At 36.5% G+C, this 22,968-nt stretch overlaps 1 protein-coding gene across 10 annotated transcripts in view; it reads left to right on the top strand.

Annotated features, from left to right (window-relative positions):
* Myo10A (unconventional myosin 10A) overlaps positions 1 to 22,968 on the top strand; it is a 744,055-nt gene that overhangs the window by 489,511 nt on the left and 231,576 nt on the right. For all 10 annotated transcript variants that reach the window (XM_081732073.1, XM_081732074.1, XM_081732068.1 and 7 more), the window contains 2 exons: positions 7,104 to 7,258; positions 9,641 to 9,807. In XM_081732073.1, coding sequence (XP_081588199.1) covers positions 7,104 to 7,258; positions 9,641 to 9,807 — 322 coding nt within the window. The remainder of the gene's footprint in view (positions 1 to 7,103; positions 7,259 to 9,640; positions 9,808 to 22,968) is intronic.

The raw sequence follows: 22,968 nt of genomic DNA, 5'->3' as shown, positions 1-22,968 counted from the left end.
TTTCCTTAATTTCAGACCAATGTAAATTTTGGCCAGGTACCTAATCTTTCCCTCACCCCCTCTCACTAGTCCATAGTCACTTTCAGATCCGGTTATATCTGGATTTACCAAATTTCCATTCGCTTTGTAATTTCCGCGGCTAAAGTTTTCTTTCTGATTGGAGGAATTCTCCTACCTCTGGCTTTTTCGGCGCAATGTTATTAGAATAATAAAGGACACACTACGAGGAGCAGCCCGTGATGTCTTCTTCTACATATCTGCGGTAAAAGGATGGAAATTCTAACTATCTCAAGGTAATATCCAGTTAATTTCATTGATAAACGCCGTATAATGATTTAGGAGCTGACAAACTTACATTTTTCGTGAAGTGAACTGTAAAAAATAAAGGAGAAATGGGAACCAGCTTTACAGACGCCATATTGCTCGTTATCCAAGCCAAAGAATAGACAATATAGGAAAGTGATTTTTGATCTGTTAAAACTCAGTTAGGGATTAGGGACAATACGACCTGGTTTCGTACATATATTATAGTGCGTATAGTAAATGTGATTTTTTTTATTAGTCAGTAAGTGCATGTACACAGTAGGTTTCATAGTTGCAATGTTAACTTTCGGAATGGCAGCTTAAGCTAACAAAAAGGGGCTCCTATCCCCTTTTCTGAATTGAACCAGTTCTAGCGGGGGAATGGGTTAGTTATTGTTTGTTTTAGGGCCTTTTCCCCTCTCAGGGGAAGGGTCCCTCCATAAACCTCGTTAAGGTGCCCCCAGGGCACCAATTTTTGGCAATCATTATGTAAACAATTGGTCAGGTCAATTAGACCTAGTGTTACCTTTCTCATTTTTGACCCCCTTTAAATTAAATAGAGCCGACTGTATATATCGACGAGGGAGTAATGTATTTTAAATTTAATGTGTTAGGTTATTTTCGTCAACATGCATGTAACTAAATGGTGCATGTTTATTTTAGTTAGTTGTCTTTATGTATAGTACTAACAGTGGTGTATGTAGTTAGTAGTTTTGTGTGAGTGTGTGAATTTTCGGTTAGGACAGTGTATAAATATGTGTTAATTTAGTACCATTTTCCTAACAGAAATAAACCAGAGTAAATATTAAATTTCTGATTAATGAGTACAAGTATAGATTTCAGTACACGGTAAATTATGCCTCCACTACAGCGCCACAGCGTCCGGTTTCGGTACTCAATTGTTTGTTGACAATACGACATCGCATAACTTAGTGATCTAGGTTGTTGGATTTTAGTCATTTATTCAAAAATTACTTTCATTGGACATGGTTTTCGGTTCGGATGAGTATACCTTCGTATAAAATAGCATGAGATCTTACTGTACTGAAAATTTCAGCTTGCTAGGTCCAGTAGTTAATGAATAATCCGCTGAAATAAAGAACACCTATTTTCTTAATAGAAGTAAAGTCCATATGCTGTTACTGTTCGTTTAAAAATGTAGTATTAAATTCTCTTTTCCCGTGGCTGTAGAAAATTCCATTGTTGCTTCAGTTTTATCAACAAATCAGAAATAGATTAATCGTTGACAATTTAACTTTCCGTAAATCCATGTATGATTTTTTTTTTAAAAAAACCTGCAAGGTAAATACAATTTGGGTGCTTCGAAATAAAGAGTACGTGGTTCGATGAATGTGATCGTGTGGTGGTTTGAGCGTGATAGATTGTGATAGTTATATATATATATATTCATTACTGCGTAATGTAAATATGTGTATGGCCTGCGTGTAAAATGTACGAAATAGGGTGTTTATAAAATATTACTTCGTGCGAAAATTAGTAGATAATGAATGAATGTAATGATATGTTAATAATATGATATATAATATGAATGAAATGATGACCCCTATATTTAAATGGATAGGCCTAGTGAATTTTATATAGTGAAAATATGAATATGTTTACGAAGAAAGAAAGAGAAAAAAAAAAATCTCTCGCGTTTTGACTTCCACACCAGTGCATTCATCCAACCGAGTTTGCTACTTGGATAGTAAATTATAGTTGGGAATTGTGTGTTACTTTGCATTTATGTACCTCCTAACAACAGCCCCAGATCTTAAGCCTTTCAATAGATAGAGTAGCATCATGTGGGAATTACTTCTAAAGGTTGACAGAAATGATAATTAAGAAAACCAACTGCTATATCCTGTGATCATCGAAAAGTACAGGTTTCGGTCATTTGTACCTTTAGCATTCATTGCCTCTCCGAGATTTTTTTTTTTTTGTTGCTTACCTTATTTATTTATTGTGCAGTGTTCATATAACTCAGTTCGGACTATCCGATTAAATTAACTGCTACTAAATTAATATTCATGTCATTAGCGTACCCGGATGTCGACCCCTAGTCCCTTTAAGTATTTTCATTTCTTTTCTTAGTTTAATTAGATGAGGGAAATTAACGACGTCCCAGACGGTGGCGTGTCTGCGTAGGGTAGCTATCGGTGATGTTTCGGTAATTGAAATCACCGATCCAAAATTCAGTTTATTTATTTAATTTTTTTTAATTTTGGCGAATTACTAATTAGGGATACCTTAGCTATTACTCTAATTTCATCCCTATTCTGGAATCTTCTAGTTTTCAAGAGGTCGGATGATTTTTTTTTTTTTCTTGAAATTCTAAATTAGCGCCTTCTCTAACCTTCCGGACGATTTCCGGGAACCTGCTGGTTTGGGCCGGATACGGGGATCGGATTTCAATCTTACAACCAAACTCTTGTGGGATTGGGATCTGATGGACACAGAACTTGCATCCTTGGCAGCAGGGCGTTCCTTGAGTCTGCGTATTTGAGTAGACCACCCTTTTGGCATGTTAAGAATATTTTGGCTATGGATTTTGTTGAGAGCGAAATTCGATTTCTGTCTTTGTAGCGTTAGTTATTTCCCACTTAAGTCTTTGGCGCCACTATTTCTTCGTCTTCCTTCTTCTCTATCTCTCTCTGTCTTCATTACTTCGAGATTTTTTTTTTTTTTACTTTTTCAACCTCCCCCCCCCCCCGGTTTCTGAAACTCATGAAAACGTACAATATTTCATATCACCTATTTCGATCGTATGTACTAACTGAGACATCGAGGGATGCAATTCGTGGAGGTATTGCAGCACATCTCGGGACCATTTTCGCGATATTCAATCCACCACTGGAGAAATTGACGGGAAGGTACACTATGCTTTCGGATTCCTAGAAACATTCGTTATTCATGGATCATACAAATTATATCCATTGACAACTGATTACTGGTTTTTATTTCTATTGATTGGTCATATAGTGTGTATGTATTAGTAGTCTGGGCCCACTAGTTTCCAATAACATTGATTTTTTTATATATACATCTATATATGTGCTTACATAGTTTTAAAAGTTACGTGCCTGCTCATTTTGTTGCATTTCCACCTCTTATGTCAACTATTTTTTATATATCTACGCGGATCTTTAGTAAATTGAAAATGATTATTGATTATCGGGTTTATACATATAAATTACAATGTTGCAACTTTATGAAAAAAAAAAGTGAATTTTTGATAGTCAGGGTTTTTGTTTTTGTCTTTGAGCCAATAAAATATAAATATTTATAAAATATGAATACTTGTCGAATATGAACGGTTATGTAGAATTTAAACGTCGACGAAATACTACGATGGATATTAAAGTGAAATTTATTGTATTGAATAATATGAATATATATATATATGAGTATGTATGTAATGGGCTCGGTATTTACCCTGGTTTTGTTTAGGTTGCCATAGGTTTTTGACACCCGACCTTTACCAACTATTTGTGACATATAGTGTTACCGCGTATATTGTAATAAATTACATTTTGTTGAGTGATTACTGATGTCTGTAACTATTAAAGTTGAATATAATGTTAAATACCGCATGTAAGTAAAACGAGTAGCAGGTCGTAAGATAAGTAAAATAACCCTAATCCTCATCCAAATTTATTTCGCAAGATCAAAGTGAAATTAATAGCCTACGAAACAGTGTGCCCCACCAACGAATCTTCCATCAGTAAACCATGAAACAAATCCTTCCCCTACGATCAGAAATTTAACTATTCAGTGACTAGAATCTTTTGACTACAAGATCTATACTATAAAGAAAATCACTGGTCTTAAATTTAATGAAGAGAAGTTTAGTTGATAACTTAATGTGAATACCGGAATATGGAAATATGTTCTCAATGTCTGTAACTGGATTCAAAATTTTTTTTAACCTTGATAAACTTTGAAATTTTATATTGAGTGCGTCGAGTGACAAAATGAGAAATATAAATATATATGTGATATGAAGCGACTATTTGTCTATAGCTAAAACAAAAACAATTAAACACTCTCATGGACACAAACCACAGTGCAAAAGAGAGTTGGAAAAAGGAGCTATTATCGATGTGAGAACAGAGACTCATAAAATCGTCGAAATGTCTCCTCTTGGGACAGAGACCTAATAAAATGCTATTAAAGTATTTTTTTTTTTTAGAATGATTAACCAATTATATATATATATATATTTTTTTTTTCGTTTTCCGCAATGATATATATATATTCATTACAATGAATCCTAAATGTATTGATCTGTGAATCTCCTTATTTTTGTTTTTTTTCATTTTTTTTTGTCAAATTCTCTTTCATGTAATTCAACTTTTAATATATATATAGGAAGAGAAATGTGTTATTTGATCTTGTTGCAAGTAGCGAATTTCTATGCATGTTAATGAAACATTCTTTCCATGTATTAAATTTTTCCCTGTTATGTCCAACTAATTTTTCTTCTATTGAAATGTAATAAATGTATATAGTAATGTAGTTAGGTTAGTTTAATTTAACTAAATACAACCCGAAGTATACATTGTCCTGTATGAATGTGTGTGTGAGTGAAATGTAGGTTTAGTATTAAGTGCATCCATTATTTTGACATATATGTGTGATTTATTATAATTAATGGTAGTTATCAATTAAACTCATTGAATGTTAATACTAACTTAAGTTGGCTCTATGAAGGAAGTAAAAAGGACTGAAGTAGCCTGAACGAATGATCAGCATGGGAGAACTGTGAGAGTCAAAATCTTCTACGAATATGTAATACTCTGATTTTTTTTTTCTTTGTGGTCGATTCTAACATGCCATCAACTTCGTCGTTTATTTTTCAAATATTGGATATTAGTGGAAATATTGAATAAACTGTAGAATTAAACTTTCTCATCTATCTCAGATCTAGATCGGGATAATTTGGTAGTTAGGGTTAAATGGATCTAGATCGGGGATGTATGGGTTAACATGTGTCTACCCTTGATCACCTTAATACCAAATATTAACCCAATAGCTATTGGAATTCGATAATTATTCACTTTTCTTTACCATATTTTTCAAAATATTCAGTAACAGCTTCCTCTTTATCACCTTCTTACTTTACCTCTTTCCTTTTCTATTTTCCTTTTCCTTTCTTCATCTTCTTCTTCTATTTTTTAATAAAACTGAAAAGGGGGTCGTGACTGGGAATCCTAGATGTAATAAACACGGTCATGTATTTAGTTATTTTATTTCATTCTCTTTAGAAGTCCGATAAAAAGTTTTCTCGTTTCGATCGAATCTAATATGTTCAAAATTAAGAAACGGCTAATATATTCCAACGTAATTAGACATAAGCTGATAGCTTCATGAACATCCCCACCAGGGGTGAAGGGTTCCCACTTACGACTTATTCTTTTCTTCAAACAGTTTTAGACTGACAAGAAGTGACAGGATTCGTTGTTATGGAAACGGTAGTTTCTATGGCAACGACGACTTTCCCTTTTACAGTTTTAATTTGACCACCCACCATATAGCCTGAATCTTACTCGAAGCGATTTTTATGTTTCCTTATACATAAAGAAATCCTGTCCGGTAAGGATTTTAATAGTGATGAACAATTACAGAGGGCCGTCAATACTTGTTTTACTCCCAGGCGGCTGATTTTTACAAATATAAGAATACAAATGTTGATTCCACGGTATTGTCCTTTGTACTGTATTTGTGGCAGTAAATGTTTCAATCTCATACTGTCTTTGTGTTTACCATCTTAAGGAAACTTACTTTCTGAGCGCGCCTCGTAATAACGAATTTAAATTAATTTAAATTATTGTAATAAAACTGACTATTGTACCTGTTTATTTATACTGTATAAAAAAATTCAAGGACTCTTCTCTTCTTTTCGTTTATACTGTGTAATTGGTTGATGGCCAGTGAATGCTCATCGATGTTCTGTTTTCAGTTATATTTTATAATTTTGTATGTTCCAATTTTTATGAATTATGTGAGTTAATGCTTTCTAGATAGTGATTATATTTTGTTTTCGTATGACAAAGTTATAAAATCTGTAATTTAATTTTGATTATTAGGAGTAAGTTATGTTTCGGTATTAGTTTTTTTTTTTCTCTCCGTACATCGTGACCGACATAGGGAACAGAAGAGTTTCTGAAAACTTTCACAAGATAGATGTACAAGAATAATAAAGTCTGTTTTATTAATTTAAATGAAATTACTGTCACTGAAGATATTGCATTGATAACCTTTTACGAGATCTGATCAAGGAAATGAGAACAGAACGAAGAAGAAAAAATCATTATACAGGGTGATCCTGAAAGATGTGCACAAACGCTGAGCACATCTTTCTATTCCGTTCCAATTGTGAGAATTCGAGTTTCATTTCCTAGTTGGTACCCCTGTCACTTCTGCACATCGCGGAATTCGACAAAATGCAAGAAGACTTTTTTTTGTCTTCTTTTGATGTCACGAATTACCTCCCAGAGTTTGTGCACATCTTTCAGGTTCACCCTGTATATGGGATCTGTATTTGTCTTAGTTCTTTCTTCCTTTTCTTTTTTCTTTTTCCTAGAGAAAATCTGTAAATAATTGAAAGTTCAACAGAACGTTTCGTTAGTTATTTAGATAGTATGTTACCTTAATATAAATCAGGACAGTAATTTATATTTTATTTTTCAGTGCACATTGGCTTCGTTCTTTGAATCTCATATAATTAGATATATATTTGTGTTCATGTTGAACTTTTAAAGATCTTAGAATTAAAATGTCTTTTCTTGCTGTTTCAGCAACACACCAGTAATACCTCACCCCCGTTCGCCACCCCCTCCAATTCAGCCTCTCAAGCATTCCAGAGATCATGGCTACAGTGTACAACGAATTGACAGAGACAGAAGATCGTCGGTATCCACGCATCATACGGAAAAGATGGAACGAATCGAAAGTAAGTCCTTTTTTTTTTTTTTTTTTTTTTTAACACATTCCTTCACTGTCTTCCTTGCATTTCCCGAATGTTGAATGAACACGAAATCTTTTAGTAGTTCACAGATATTGTTATAGTATCTAAATCGCAAGTATGTACAAATGTGCTGTACAGTCAGCGAAAAAAGTTCTTTCGTTTGAGGAAATTAGTTTCGTAAGTAACTTCAGAATGGAAGGACAATTTGAGTACAGTTTTCAGTAAATTAAAAAAAAATGTAATTTTCTGTGCGTTCCAGCCGTACCACCGTTATTCCCAAAATAAATTTTACCAAACGGAAATAACTTTTGTTGCTGATTGTACATTGTTATAGTATCTAAAGTGCAAGTATATACAAATGTACTGTACATTATTTCAAAGTTGAAGGTGTTTCAATATTAATAGGAAATTTATTATTGCCTGCAGATACGGTTAATTTTTTTATTATATTAGTAGCGTGATTTGTAACACTGCATAACTTTGTGAAACGTTGGCCCAGTAAATTTTAATTTTAATAATACTGATGTCCGGTCGGGAAAATTTGCTCTCAAATAGTTTTCTTCTATTGTCTAAAAGTAAAAGATAGTATTAAACTAATATAACTATTAATAACTAGTTATGACGTAATTTTTCATCTTTCATTTGATTTTCTCTGAAAAATTAATAACAAGGACAATAGATATCATACGATTTCAACCGAAGTCATCCGATCTGGATCAAACTTGGCATTGTAGTAGACTGTGATACAAGCTTGCGAAATATGCAACTATATACTGTGTTGTGTAACTCTATATACTGTGTTGCAATATATATGTAGTGAGTTGAAAAAAATGTTAAGAAAACTAACCAATTAAGAAAATTCTGATGCTGTCCAATGTAATTACTGCCAGGGCTCAGCGGTTGAGAAACGCTGGTGTAATAGTCTTACAAGTGAAAAAAATTGTATTATATATATATATATATATATATATATATATATATATATATATATATATATATGTGTGTGTGTGTGTGTGTGTGTGTGTGTGTTAGTTGTTTTCCTATAAATTTGAAGTGATTTATTTTTAATATTGTACCGATTGATATCTTATAATTTTGAAGTGATTTAATTTTACTATTGTACCGATAGCTCGTAGGTTTCCGAATGTTTCCATAGCCTTGAGTTATAACTAAAATTCTCGACAAGTAATAAATAAATAAATAAATAAATAAAATAAAAATATTAAATTTATAAATAAATATGATCTCGGTTTATTACGCTCACAGACAGCCGTATGCACCAACGAAGTTTAAACGAGCGTTCACTCAAACGCGTTCAACATTAAACTTTCAAGTTTAAACGTGATTCCAGGAGTTCTGTTGCACCATTCAAACTTGTACATCTCGTTTAATTAAACTTCGGTCAGTTTGTAAAATCGACTGTGATTGGTTGTCGTCTTTTGTCTCTAATCTTCGTTTAACAAAGTAACAAATAAACAAAGCATACCGCGTGCCGATCTTTTCGACTTTTGTGTGCATAGAGTTGTGAGCAGCCTAATTTCAGTGATCGTAATTCTGATGGGAAAAATAATGAAACCACGAGCAAAAAATTTTTCCGAACACGAGAAATGTATTGTAATTTCATTAGTGGAAAAACACAAAGACATTATTGAATGTAAACAGACTGACTTGGATTAACGAAGTTTAAACCTTCAAATTCGACCGTTCAAGCTAAAACCAAGTTTATCCACTATTTGACCGAGGCTTAACCTTGAACCTTGTTGGTGCAATAGACATTTTCACCGAGCTTGGTTATGACCCTCGACAGTTGTACTTCGTTGGTGCACACGGCCGCAAGGGACTATTTATAAGTAGAACCCGCACAGAAGAAACGTAATGTATTAGAGTATTCAGAATGTGTTTATATATATCAACAATTTGACGAAGGGTCGTATCTCAAAATCTCGCTTTTTCAGACATAAAGAAAGAAATAATAATTACGGGACAGGAAAGCAGTTAAATATGTAATAACTTGTCACTTATTCCAGATAATAATTATGTGGAATTTCTGATCAATTATTGCATTTTTAACTTTTTTCTCCTGTGTGGAATTATATTTTTTTCTTTATGTCTGAAAAAGTGAAATTTTGAGATACGACCCTCCGTCAAATTGTTAACGATATGTACAGGATGGGGCACAAAGTATCTTTCTCTAATATGTGAAGAAAAATACTTCTTCTGAGCAAAGAGACTTTATGGTGCCCAATATATATATTTGAATCTTTTTATTTTTTCTATGCTGTATAACATTTATTTTCTTAATGCTTTTGTTGAAGGCATTTTATAAAATATATACCTAATGTTGACAAAATGTATTTTTATTTTCAGTTGAAGAGTCGTCGGAATTCTTGAAGCCGGTTGACACAGCACCCTTAATCATAGACCGTGATTACGATAAGAATTTGGAGAACATGAAGACGAAATTATATCCACCAAGCAATGCGCCATTTTTCACTTACAATAGAGTCAGCTGGAAACTTCAAATAAGGAAAGAGGTAAGATTAATTACCACTATTGTATTGCCCTGTTCAAGTTATTTCTTGCATTACAGCTAGTGAAGTCTTAGTAGGCTTCTTATGCATTCTGTCGCTGAAATATCCTGAATTTCTAAATTAATTTAAAATAATAAATATAAAGAGGAGAATTCATTGAATAAACTATACTAAAACGAATTAGAGATAAAAAGAACGTCATCTTATATTCTGGGAGCAGAGAGCTTCTGCAGACAGTTTAAATGCCTCTGGTATCGTTTTCAATAGTGATGTCAACCGGCTTGGCTCGAGCCCTGAGCCATTGGTTTAGCTCGAGCTCCGGCTCAGCTCGGCTCGGTTCATCTGATCCATCGGCTCGAGCCGGCTCGGTTGCGATGAACCATCGGCTTAGCTCAGGTGAGCCATCGGCTCGAGCCGGCTCGGTTGGGGTGAGCCATCGGCTCGGCTCGATCCAAATGAGCCGAGAGCTCGAGCCGGCTCGGTTGGGTGAGATTTTGGCTCGGCTCGATAATGACTCAGCTGTGAGCCAAGCCGCTCGAGCCGTTGACAACATTAGTTTTCAATGTATTCAACTGCGCTGCTAGATTGGTGACCTTCTATGGAAATTCTTTCTTTAAGTAAGAGAAATAAGTAAATGAAATACTCTCTTCACAAGTTGTTTTTCAGAAGTAGGCGCTTCACTTTTTCTTGAAGGTTGAAGTGTACGAGGTGTGTTCGAAAAGTATCGAAACTTATTTTTTCCCGCGTAAACCAATGAAGCGCGGGAAACTTTGTTCATTGTAGATATAGAGGGGATATTCATACGCAGTCGTGAATTTTTTTCCCGCCCGCAGAAAACGTCAGTCGCTGGCAGTCGCCCAATGTATGTAGACGTGTAGTGAGCAGTCGTCAGATTTCCGTTTTTTGTAAAATGACAGAAAAACTTGAGGAGCGATTTTGCATCAAATTTTGCCAAAAGCTTGGCGATACCCAAGGGGAAACCATTCAATCGGATCGGTACATTCAATTTTGAACGAGAATTTGGGCATGAGGAGTGTGTCCGCAAAATTTGATTCAGGCTTTCATCGCCAAACACAACATTCCTTCGTGTCGTCAGTCTCCCTACTCACCCGATATGGCTCCGTGTGACTTTTGGTTATTTCTCCAAGCTGAAAATGCCCTAAAAAGGACCCGATTTGAGTCAAGAGAAGACATCATGCGGAAGGCGACGGCACGGTTGTTCATCATTCCAAAAACTGCGTTCCAGAAATGTTTCCAACAATAGCTGAAGCGCTGGGAGAAATGTATGCATTACCAGGAAGGCTACTTTGAAGAGCATTAGTGTTTCGTATTCCAAATCAATAAATATATTTGTGCCAATGAAAGGTTCGATACGTTTTGAACACACCTCGTATTTCTCCTTCGCAATAAAATTGGTGCAATATTTTTCACATGTGCATAATAATGTAGTGGGACCGCAAATTCGCCATTTCTTTTTGCGAATAAATATTCTTTTTTTTTATTTTTAAAAACCTGCAACAGAATTCGTATTCATTTACTTCTTTAAAAATACAAATTCGTGTTGAGTGTTCTTTTTTTCCCTAGCTGGAAACCAGACATTCTGTCTGCCTTCACAAGTTCCCCCTGTCTGACCTGTAGGTCAACAGCAGTTAAGATAAACATTCTCCCCTTCTGGTTCGATACGGAAGCTTAGTTTTTTTTCTATATTTATGTAGTCTTTTAACAAGTTAGATTATTATTATTATTATTATTATTATTATTAGTGGTAGAATACTGTTAAGGAAATCCATATAGATTGTGTATCTTTTTAAATGTCATTTTTGCTTCTAAAAGGAAGATTCTTTTTCGTTCTTCGAGGCATTAAATATATATGTATGTCTTTGGTCTAAAACAAGTAAGATAAACTGTCGAAGGGTCTTGAGTTCATTATGTATAAAACCTTTCAAGTTTATTACTTGAAATCTTTTATGTTTTAATATATGTTTATAGTATAAGATACTATTTGTACAATTCTCTGTAATATCTCGATGTAACCTCATTCTTCCAGAGAAAGGGGCTCACACACATAAATTCAAGGACTACACATCACATGCACACGCATGCGCACACACACAATCTTATCTTTTGCCTGGCTCCGCCCAAGGCACCTTGTTCTAGCCAATCTAGATGTTAATGGCATGGCTCGTTCCAATAGCTAGCGTCTCCGCCCCTCAGAGTGGAACTCTTCCGAGCTCCTTGTGCACCCGTACCGTGTGCAAAGCCAATAATCTTTCTTTTCAGGATACGGGTCCCCTTCGGGCTCCGCCCTAGGTACTTTTTAGATCTCCACGCATGCTCAACCTCTGACCTTACGGTCCTAGTGCAACGTTTGCTCACGTTACTATTTTGCACACAGACCGTAAATTGGTGCCGCTTGCACCTCCGACCGAGGCCCTTAAAAACGCGTGTTTTGGCCTCTCTCGTCGGACAACGTCCCTCTCCTGAACCCCTCAGAGACGTGCAGACTACGAGGAGTACGCAATTCGTTAGGTACGTCTCAGTTCAGGAACTTATCACGAAGAAGTCTCTAGTTGTCCATCCCTCTGCCTTCAAACCTCTCTGCCTCTACGGAGGCCTGCCTACTCAATCTCTTGGTTACCTACCTCACTACCTTGGTTTACCCAGTACTTGGCAATCTGTTTCTGAAAGCTCGATGGCTCAGCCAGGGTTCTCCCATAATTGCTGGTCGGCTTAGGAAACTGACGGTCAAAGTACTACCCTACCTAATCCTCACAGTAACTTGGCAATCTGTTTCTGAAAGCAAGACGGTTCAGCCAGGGTTCTCCCATAATTGCTGGTCTGCTTAGGAAACTGACGGCTAAAGTTACCTCCTTCCGAACTTGGCAATCTACTTCCGCAAGTTTCGCTTCAGCCCGGACTCGCTCCAGAAACTGCTGGCAAACTTAGGAAGTTGACGGCTAAAGTTCTGTCGCACCCCTATTTGATGTGTGTTTTGACAGACTCTAAGTTTATTGCTTAGCTGGCCTAAAACGCACCGGTAATCAAATAGTGACTCCCTGTTTGATGTCTGTTCGCAGACCGGTAGATCAAACGGTAAACCCTTACACCTTCCTTGTTTGATGTCTGTTCGCAGACCGGTAGATCAAACGGTAACCTTAATTCCTTCTGGTAACCAACTTTGTTTGATGTCTGCCTAGCAGACCGGTAGATCAAACGGTAACCTTTACACCTACCCTGTTTGATGTCTGTTCGCAGACCGGTAGATCAAACGGTAACCTGTTCCTAACCTCTGGTAGCCTACCCTATTTGATGTCTGTTCGCAGACCGGTAGATCAAATAGTATACCTCTTACCTACCTACCCACTAGGACTGATTCGTGCCCTCCCAGTCTAGTGCAGTTTTGTTTTATTTGTGAAAAGTGCTACAGTTAGTTTGTTTTATTCAGTGACATTCAGTGAGTTATTTTTACTACCTATTGGAACGTCGCCACGTAAGTTAAACTCTCTTATATATAGACACAGTACTTACACTATCGCCCCGGCTCTGGTTCTTGTAATTTGCTTAGAGCCAATAAACTGCAGGCTTACTGCAAGGAACATATTTGTCGAGTTTTGTTTCAAGAGATATCCCAAAAGATTGTTTGGTTATAAAACCTTAATCAGGATAACGATTCCATTGTTTCCATTAGAAGATAAGTCTTGGCCACGGCCAACGCTACCGTGTAATACTAAGATTCTTCAGACTGTTTTGTTAGCTGAGTTCCTGTTTCCAGTATAACTTTACCGCTCGAGTTATAGTTGGTGTTTTGCAGAAACTTTGGTTGACTAAATAGAAGTATTTTGGGAAATTACAAAACTCTCTTGTGTGGGTGCCGGTCTAAGCAAACGCATACCGCCGGCCCGCCACATAATTTGGTGTCAGCTTTGTGGGATATCTTGAACAACCTAGGATATCGTGAACTTTTTGCACAGCCTTAGGATATCAGGAATAATTGTGACATCGTAAACTTTGATACCAGTTTAAGTTATTTAAGTGAACTGTGTTTTGTGCATGTGCATTTTGCATGTGTGGTATTTATTGTGTGCTGAAAGTTTTTCCATCTGTTTAACTTTCATTCCATCCTCCTTGGCGGAAGCGAAAAGGGGAAAAGGACGCTTTTGTTGTTTGACTGGCCATCAATCAGCAAAACATCCTGCTCACTGTATCGTGACGCCAAACGCACATTAGTGATTTCAGTTCATTAGTGTTTAAATAAGTGCAGTGCATTTTAGTGTTGAAATTAGGCATTTTAAAGCCCGAATAGGTGAATAAATCCCTCGTGATCAAACATACAGGTGATAAACTCATCGTGAATTTAGATTTAGTTAGGTTAAGTGAGAAATTCCTCTCAGAAACCATTATTGCTCAAACCTTCGAGTTTTCGCAAATCTAAGAGGTTCATTCATTTATTTAATTTGTTGTTTCTACGTTGAAACGTAATTTGAATTTTTAATCATGGCAGAAGCTGACGGAAGTAACGTACAGCCAGAATATGTTAAAGTTTCTCAAGCAATTCAGGTTATTGCAGAACCATTTACAGGAGATCGTTCTAAGTTGAGGCAATTTATTGATAGTTGTGAAATTGCTCAAGGGTTAGTTAACCCCCGTGATAAGCCTGTATTATTGAAGTTTATTAAGTCGAAAATTTTAGGAGAACCTAGAAATCGTATTTTAGTTAGATTGAACGTAGATACTTGGGAAGCAGTTAAGACAATTTTAGAAGAGAATTATGCTACACATAGATCTATTGATTATTATGCTTGTTTATTGTTTTCTGCCAGGCAAGGCAAAAATGAGGATATTAGCTCATGGGCTAGCAAGTTAGATACAATTCGAGCTGATCTGAAAGCTGCTGCTTCGAAAATATGTCGTGAAACTGAAAGAGCTGGTGCTCATTCACTTATTGATCATTTGACAAAAGCATCTTTTGTCCAGGGAATTAGCGATCCCCGCATTCAAACAGTAATTCGTGGTAAAAGTACAGAAGATGATAGTTTCGCTCAATTAGTAGATTTCGCTCTAGTTGAAGAGTCGCACATATTGTCTCAGAGACGACAGCCATTAGATTCTAAGAATGAAGATAGGGCAAATTCTTTAAATCATAACCATAAATCAGAGAAGAAAGGAAATAGGAAATTTCCCCAGAAAAAGCATTCTGAAAGTAAATCTAGAGATTCTCATAACTCTTCTCATTCCCGTAAGGATAGGAGAAATTTTAGGAAAAAGGTTCATTGTTTAGAAGATTGTGATCATTCAGTAGACTCGCATGAAGAACCGCATGATAAACATTGTAGTGAAAATAGTGACAAATTAGAGGATTCCAATTCTTGTTGTGCTTTACGTTGTACACACTCATATCATTGTCGTGAAAAGCGTACCCATACTTGTGCTAAGAAACGTATCCATGTTTGTACCCGAAAGAACACAAGTTCTCCGCGTTGTTCTCATCACCGGCAAACGCGCAGTCCTTCTCCGCGTAGTTCTCGTTGCCGCAAAACGCGAAGCCGTTCCCCGCGTCGCATTCAGTGTCGCCCAGCGCGAGATCCTTCTCCGCGCCGTCCTCAATGTCATCGCCCAGCGTGTACTCATTCTCCGCGTCGCACTCAGCGTCGCCGATCGCATAGTCATTCTCCGCATCGCACTCAGCAACGTCCAGCGCGTAGTCCTTCGCCGCGTCGCCCAGTGTATGTGTGTCCTCAGCGCCGTACACCGCGCAAACCTTCTCCGCGACCAAACCCGAATAATGTCTCACCGCGTCGTCATCCCGCCTTTGACACGCATGATTGTGAATTGAAAGAGAAATGCCGTGCTGACCACAGCACCAAGCCAAAATCTTGTAGCAAGAATAAGTCTTTATGTTGTTTATCGAAACACAACTCCTCCAGAGTTAAATTAGAGAAACGTGTTGATAGTAATAGAAATCAGAATGATAATGTTAAGAAGATTTTCCTTTGTTCCACTGAACAAACGAGTAATAATTGTACGAAGGTGTCCCCACCTCAGAAACCTGATCGAAATTCTGTTAAGTCTGATACAATTGGACGTTACGCCCAATTATGCGAATGTTCCACTAAGAGTATAATCGATGAAAAGGGTAAAATTAAAGTACGAATGATGGATTTAAATAAGAATTACGACATGTTATTAGATTCAGGCTCAGATCTATCGCTTATTAAGTATAGCCATTTACGTGAGTCAATGTTGAGAAAGATACATAGATGTGACTCCACTCCAGTGCATGGATTCAATAATTTTCATGCCCATACTTTAGGTACATTAGATCTTAGATTAGAAATAGGCAAGAACAGAGTGACTCATACTTTTCATGTAATGCGTAGTGATTTATTACCTCCTAATGTAGCCGGTATAATAGGCAGAGATTTTCTTCTTGAACATCATTGTGTAATTTCGTATGACGGACAAGCTGAATTGAAAATTGATGTAGGAACTAAAGTAAAGATCCCAGCACGTACTGAAAAGCTAATTGAAGTTAAGACTGAAAATAATGGGATAGGATTTTTGTCCAAACGTACTTTGGCAGACGGTGTATTCCTGCCAGACGCTATAGTTAAAGCATCCGATAACAAATGTATAACTAGCATTTTGAATTTGACTGAAAATGAGGTAGACGTACAAATTCCTCCAATCTCTTTAGATTTTGAACCACTTCTTGATATGACAAAATCTCATAGTGTTTATGCATTGAGCAAATCTGACAATGCAAGTCAAACTAAAGGATTAAAATCGCGTTTAGAAGTACTTAGGCAGAACTTGCGATTAGACCATTTGAATCCAGAAGAGAAAGCGTTAATACTGTCGCATTGTGAAGAATATCATGATTTATTTTATTTAGAGGGAGACAAACTCTCCTATACTGATGTGATTGAACATAGCATCCCCATTCATCCCGACAAACGAGGTACAGTCGTGACTCAGAAACCGTACCGTATTCCCGAGGTACATAAGGCAGAAGTACAAAATCAAATCGACAAGATGTTAGATGAAGGTATAATTTCCCCAAGCAAGAGTCCTTGGAATTTTCCAATATTAATAGTGCCGAAAAAGATGGACGCATCAGGCAAACCTAAGATTCGTATATGTTTAGATTTTCGTAGGCTTAATCAGATTACTATTGGAGATAGCTTTCCTTTACCGAATATTACAGAAATACTAGATCAGTTAGGGCAATCGAAATACTTTACGACCTTGGATTTAGCCAGTTCGTACCAGCAGATTAGAATTAAACCTGAAGACCGTAGTAAGACCGCCTTCAGTACACCATATGGTCATTACGAGTATAATCGCATGAGCTTTGGATTATGCGGTGCCCCCGCAACATTTCAGAGAATGATGAATATTGTTCTATCCGGATTACAAGGATTAAAGTGTTTTTCGTATTTAGACGATTGTTGTATCTATAGTAGAGACTTAAAGGACCATATGTCAAGATTGAAACTTGTATTTGATAGGTTTCGAACCTACAACCTCAAACTTCAGCCTGATAAGTGCGAATTTCTTAGAAAAGAAGTAACATATTTAGGACATCAAATAACAGATCAAGGTCTGAAGCCAGACCCTCGCTTAATTGAGAAAGTGTTACATTTTCCGCATCCGAAAAATGTCAAGCAATTGCGTGGATTTTTAGGATTAAGTTCTTATTACCGTAGATTTATTGAAGGCTATAGCAATATAGCCAAACCTCTCACTCTTTTGTTAAAGAAAGATGTTCCATTCAAGTGGGAAACCAAACAAGAACTAGCGTTCCAAACTTTGAAGGAAAAATTGACATCACCACCTCTCCTTCAATATCCTGACATGAGCCGTCCCTTTATTATTACCTGTGACGCCTCAGAAGTCGCAATTGGAGCTATCTTGTCTCAGGGCCAAATTGGTCAAGACAAACCAATCGCTTACGCTAGTCGTACACTAAATAATGCTGAAAGAAATTACTCCACAACCGAACGTGAATTACTTGCGATAGTTTGGGCTGCCAAACTATTCCGCCCATACATCTTTGGAAAGGAAACAACCTTTGTGACTGATCATAAACCTTTACTTTGGGTGTTTAGTGTAAAAGATCCTAGTAGTAGACTTTTAAGATGGAGAATTAAGTTAGAAGAATATAATTATAAGATTGTTTATTAAGCAGGTGTCCGTAATACCAATGCTGATGCATTGAGTCGTATTGCATATTTAGACCCCGATCCAGAAGGTCAACCTTCTACCCTTGACGAAGAAACAAAGAGTAGGATTTTGAAAGAGTTTCACAACCTTCCTACCGGTGGACACCAAGGTATTCATCGAACTATAGCTAAAATCAAGTCGTACTTAGAATTGAACAATATCGATCCGAAATCTTGGAAAAGACTAAACACCGATGTCGAAGAATACATAAAGAAATGTGAGTCGTGTCAAAAGAACAAACTCACCCAACCTAATGTCAAACTTCCAATGGTTTTGACCACCACTCCCGAAGTAGTATTTGAGAAATGTGCTTTAGATCTTGTAGGGCCGTTTCCTGAGAGTTCTCTCGGAAACAAATACATTTTAACATGCCAAGATGAATTATCGAAATATTTAGTGACCATTCCCCTACAGCAACAAGATGCAGAAACCGTAGCTGAAGCCTTTGTGACGAAATTTGTTTGTGTTTTCGGTAAACCTCAAACCATTTTAACCGATCAAGGTACTAATTTTATGAGCGATACCTTTAAGAAAATGTGTCGCATGTTCCAGATTAGGAAACTACATACTAGTGCATTCCACCCTCAAGCTAACTTCGTTGAAAGAGTTCATAGATCTCTTGCTGAGTATCTGAGGCATTATGTGTCTGAAAACCAACTGGACTGGGACGTCTGGTTGCCATACGCTGCTTTTGCTTACAATACAACTCCACATTCAGTAACTAACTATACTCCACACGAGTTGATGTTTGGCCGGATGGCTAACATCCCTGGTATATTACAGAAACAAACTACCGACATTAATTACGCGTATGATGATTACATCAAAACCCTAAAGCAGAAGCTTCAGAACAGTTACGAGTTAGCTAGATCAAAACTGAAACAAGCTAAGGTTAAAAACCAAGAACAATATGATAAGACCGCCTCTCATAAAGAACAATTGTTTAAAGTAGGCGATCAAGTGTTACTTAAAGATGAATCTGTTAGAAGAGGACGATCCAAGAAATTGGGTTCACAGTGGATCGGTCCATACAAAGTAGTTAAAGGTGTTAATTGTACTATTGCTAATCGAAGAAAAACATTTGTAGTTCATGCTAATAGGTTAAAGTTATATTATTAGTAGTTAATATTAGTAGACTTTATTAGTAGGTAGTGTAGTTTCCATTTTTGTTCGCAGCCATCATGAGACATCCTCTCTCCTTGTCTGCTTGCTTGATTATATATATATATAAAAAAAAAACAAACAAACTTATCCGTTATCTGTTCTGAGTATTCTCATCTAGAACTTTAATTAAGTGTAAACACCCGAAAACTCCACAAGGTTGAGCAAATGTAAAAATACATACATGGTGAAAAACCAAAGAGGAATATTTAATTTACTTCATAAATTTAATTTGGTTGTTTGAAATCTAAAAGTTCTAATTTTGGTATTTCAGATGTTAGTTATCAATGACTCTTATTTAATTATTTACGATAATTAAATCTGATGTCATTTCATATGTTAAATATTATCAAATAGTCTTTTGAAAACTATCAATGACACTGTGTTGTCTATTAAACGTAGTCAATACTTGTAGTCAGACATATATGAGTTTGCATGTCATACATTAATAAATACATCTATATCAATTGTTTTCATCAATCAGAAAAATTCTTGGTTATGTTATTAGTTTACCTTTCACTGATGGTTTAAGATTAAATATGTATCAATTAATTCCATTTTAAAGACAATAAGTATTTCTTTATACGTCCGTATTTTATTATTGAAGTATTAAAGCAATCTTACCATAGTATTGTAAAATTGATGAACATATGTTTATTACTTGTAAGGAATTAACTTTATTTTCAAGGGTTTGTAAACAAACATTTCCGCTAAAACCTACACACAGTAATGAAGACTGTGAAGTAAAACTTATTGATTTTGTTAAATCAATTCCAGCAGATTGTAACAAACGTATAGTAGAATTAAGAAATATTTTATGGATTTCATTAGATAATAATGAATGGCTATTTGCTTCGCCATTCCCAGAAAAATTAACAATAGTTTGTGGAAATGATGTGTCGAAAACTGTTTTGATTCATAAAACTGGAAAATTAACTTTAGATAGAAACTGTAAAGCTTATGGTCCAAACTCCTTAATCAGTTCTCAGGAAATATATGTAAGTAACAGTACAAGTAAAGATTTGCTTCCACTACTAAATGATAGCATTGATTGTTGTATATTCTCAAACTCAAAGATTAATATTAAGAATATGGAATTTACTTTGCCGTTAAATCATATCATACACAAAGTTACAGATTTACAATATGCCAGCCATCGTGTTGAGGATGTTGAAAAATTAATTAATGAACAAGAATGGCAGATAAGACAAAGTAATCATGTATTTTCTTATTCTATTTTAACTTATATAATCATGTTTACTATTTTGATATTTCTTTGTGTGTATTGTAGTTTTAAGTTTAATTGTTGTAGACATAGGAATAAATGGTGTAATTCAGACTGTATCAGAACCATATGTTTTAAGCCAACAATCATTGCAGGTGTACAATCAAATAATCCAGCTCTTAATGCTACTTATCGAGCTGCTTCTGGTGAAATAACTTTTAACGAGGAATCACAAGATGATGATTCACCTCATCTCAATCAGAGAGTTACTAGGTCTAGGAACTATCGTTAAAATTTAATTTTGGAAATTTTTTTTTTCTTCAAATTTTGATTGTAGTTAGTACGAAAAATTTTTGCCTTACAGTTAAAATTTAAATTTTGCCTTCCAGTTAAAATTTTTCTTTCCCTAGGAGGAAGGACTGTAGTGGGACCGCAAATTCGCCATTTCTTTTTGCGAATAAATATTCTTTTTTTTTTATTTTTAAAAACCTGCAACAGAATTCGTATTCATTTACTTCTTTAAAAATACAAATTCGTGTTGAGTGTTCTTTTTTTCCCTAGCTGGAAACCAGACATTCTGTCTGCCTTCACAAGTTCCCCCTGTCTGACCTGTAGGTCAACAGCAGTTAAGATAAACATTCTCCCCTTCTGGTTCGATACGGAAGCTTAGTTTTTTTTCTATATTTATGTAGTCTTTTAACAAGTTAGATTATTATTATTATTATTATTATTATTATTAGTGGTAGAATACTGTTAAGGAAATCCATATAGATTGTGTATCTTTTTAAATGTCATTTTTGCTTCTAAAAGGAAGATTCTTTTTCGTTCTTCGAGGCATTAAATATATATGTATGTCTTTGGTCTAAAACAAGTAAGATAAACTGTCGAAGGGTCTTGAGTTCATTATGTATAAAACCTTTCAAGTTTATTACTTGAAATCTTTTATGTTTTAATATATGTTTATAGTATAAGATACTATTTGTACAATTCTCTGTAATATCTCGATGTAACCTCATTCTTCCAGAGAAAGGGGCTCACACACATAAATTCAAGGACTACACATCACATGCACACGCATGCGCACACACACAATCTTATCTTTTGCCTGGCTCCGCCCAAGGCACCTTGTTCTAGCCAATCTAGATGTTAATGGCATGGCTCGTTCCAATAGCTAGCGTCTCCGCCCCTCAGAGTGGAACTCTTCCGAGCTCCTTGTGCACCCGTACCGTGTGCAAAGCCAATAATCTTTCTTTTCAGGATACGGGTCCCCTTCGGGCTCCGCCCTAGGTACTTTTTAGATCTCCACGCATGCTCAACCTCTGACCTTACGGTCCTAGTGCAACGTTTGCTCACGTTACTATTTTGCACACAGACCGTAAATTGGTGCCGCTTGCACCTCCGACCGAGGCCCTTAAAAACGCGTGTTTTGGCCTCTCTCGTCGGACAACGTCCCTCTCCTGAACCCCTCAGAGACGTGCAGACTACGAGGAGTACGCAATTCGTTAGGTACGTCTCAGTTCAGGAACTTATCACGAAGAAGTCTCTAGTTGTCCATCCCTCTGCCTTCAAACCTCTCTGCCTCTACGGAGGCCTGCCTACTCAATCTCTTGGTTACCTACCTCACTACCTTGGTTTACCCAGTACTTGGCAATCTGTTTCTGAAAGCTCGATGGCTCAGCCAGGGTTCTCCCATAATTGCTGGTCGGCTTAGGAAACTGACGGTCAAAGTACTACCCTACCTAATCCTCACAGTAACTTGGCAATCTGTTTCTGAAAGCAAGACGGTTCAGCCAGGGTTCTCCCATAATTGCTGGTCTGCTTAGGAAACTGACGGCTAAAGTTACCTCCTTCCGAACTTGGCAATCTACTTCCGCAAGTTTCGCTTCAGCCCGGACTCGCTCCAGAAACTGCTGGCAAACTTAGGAAGTTGACGGCTAAAGTTCTGTCGCACCCCTATTTGATGTGTGTTTTGACAGACTCTAAGTTTATTGCTTAGCTGGCCTAAAACGCACCGGTAATCAAATAGTGACTCCCTGTTTGATGTCTGTTCGCAGACCGGTAGATCAAACGGTAAACCCTTACACCTTCCTTGTTTGATGTCTGTTCGCAGACCGGTAGATCAAACGGTAACCTTAATTCCTTCTGGTAACCAACTTTGTTTGATGTCTGCCTAGCAGACCGGTAGATCAAACGGTAACCTTTACACCTACCCTGTTTGATGTCTGTTCGCAGACCGGTAGATCAAACGGTAACCTGTTCCTAACCTCTGGTAGCCTACCCTATTTGATGTCTGTTCGCAGACCGGTAGATCAAATAGTATACCTCTTACCTACCTACCCACTAGGACTGATTCGTGCCCTCCCAGTCTAGTGCAGTTTTGTTTTATTTGTGAAAAGTGCTACAGTTAGTTTGTTTTATTCAGTGACATTCAGTGAGTTATTTTTACTACCTATTGGAACGTCGCCACGTAAGTTAAACTCTCTTATATATAGACACAGTACTTACACTATCGCCCCGGCTCTGGTTCTTGTAATTTGCTTAGAGCCAATAAACTG

Source organism: Thermobia domestica, chromosome 11 (genome assembly GCF_964235325.1).
Source record: "Thermobia domestica chromosome 11, izTheDome1.hap1.1, whole genome shotgun sequence".
In the NCBI taxonomy this organism is placed as follows: domain Eukaryota; kingdom Metazoa; phylum Arthropoda; class Insecta; order Zygentoma; family Lepismatidae; genus Thermobia; species Thermobia domestica.
This window is presented reverse-complemented; position numbering and strand designations above follow the sequence as displayed.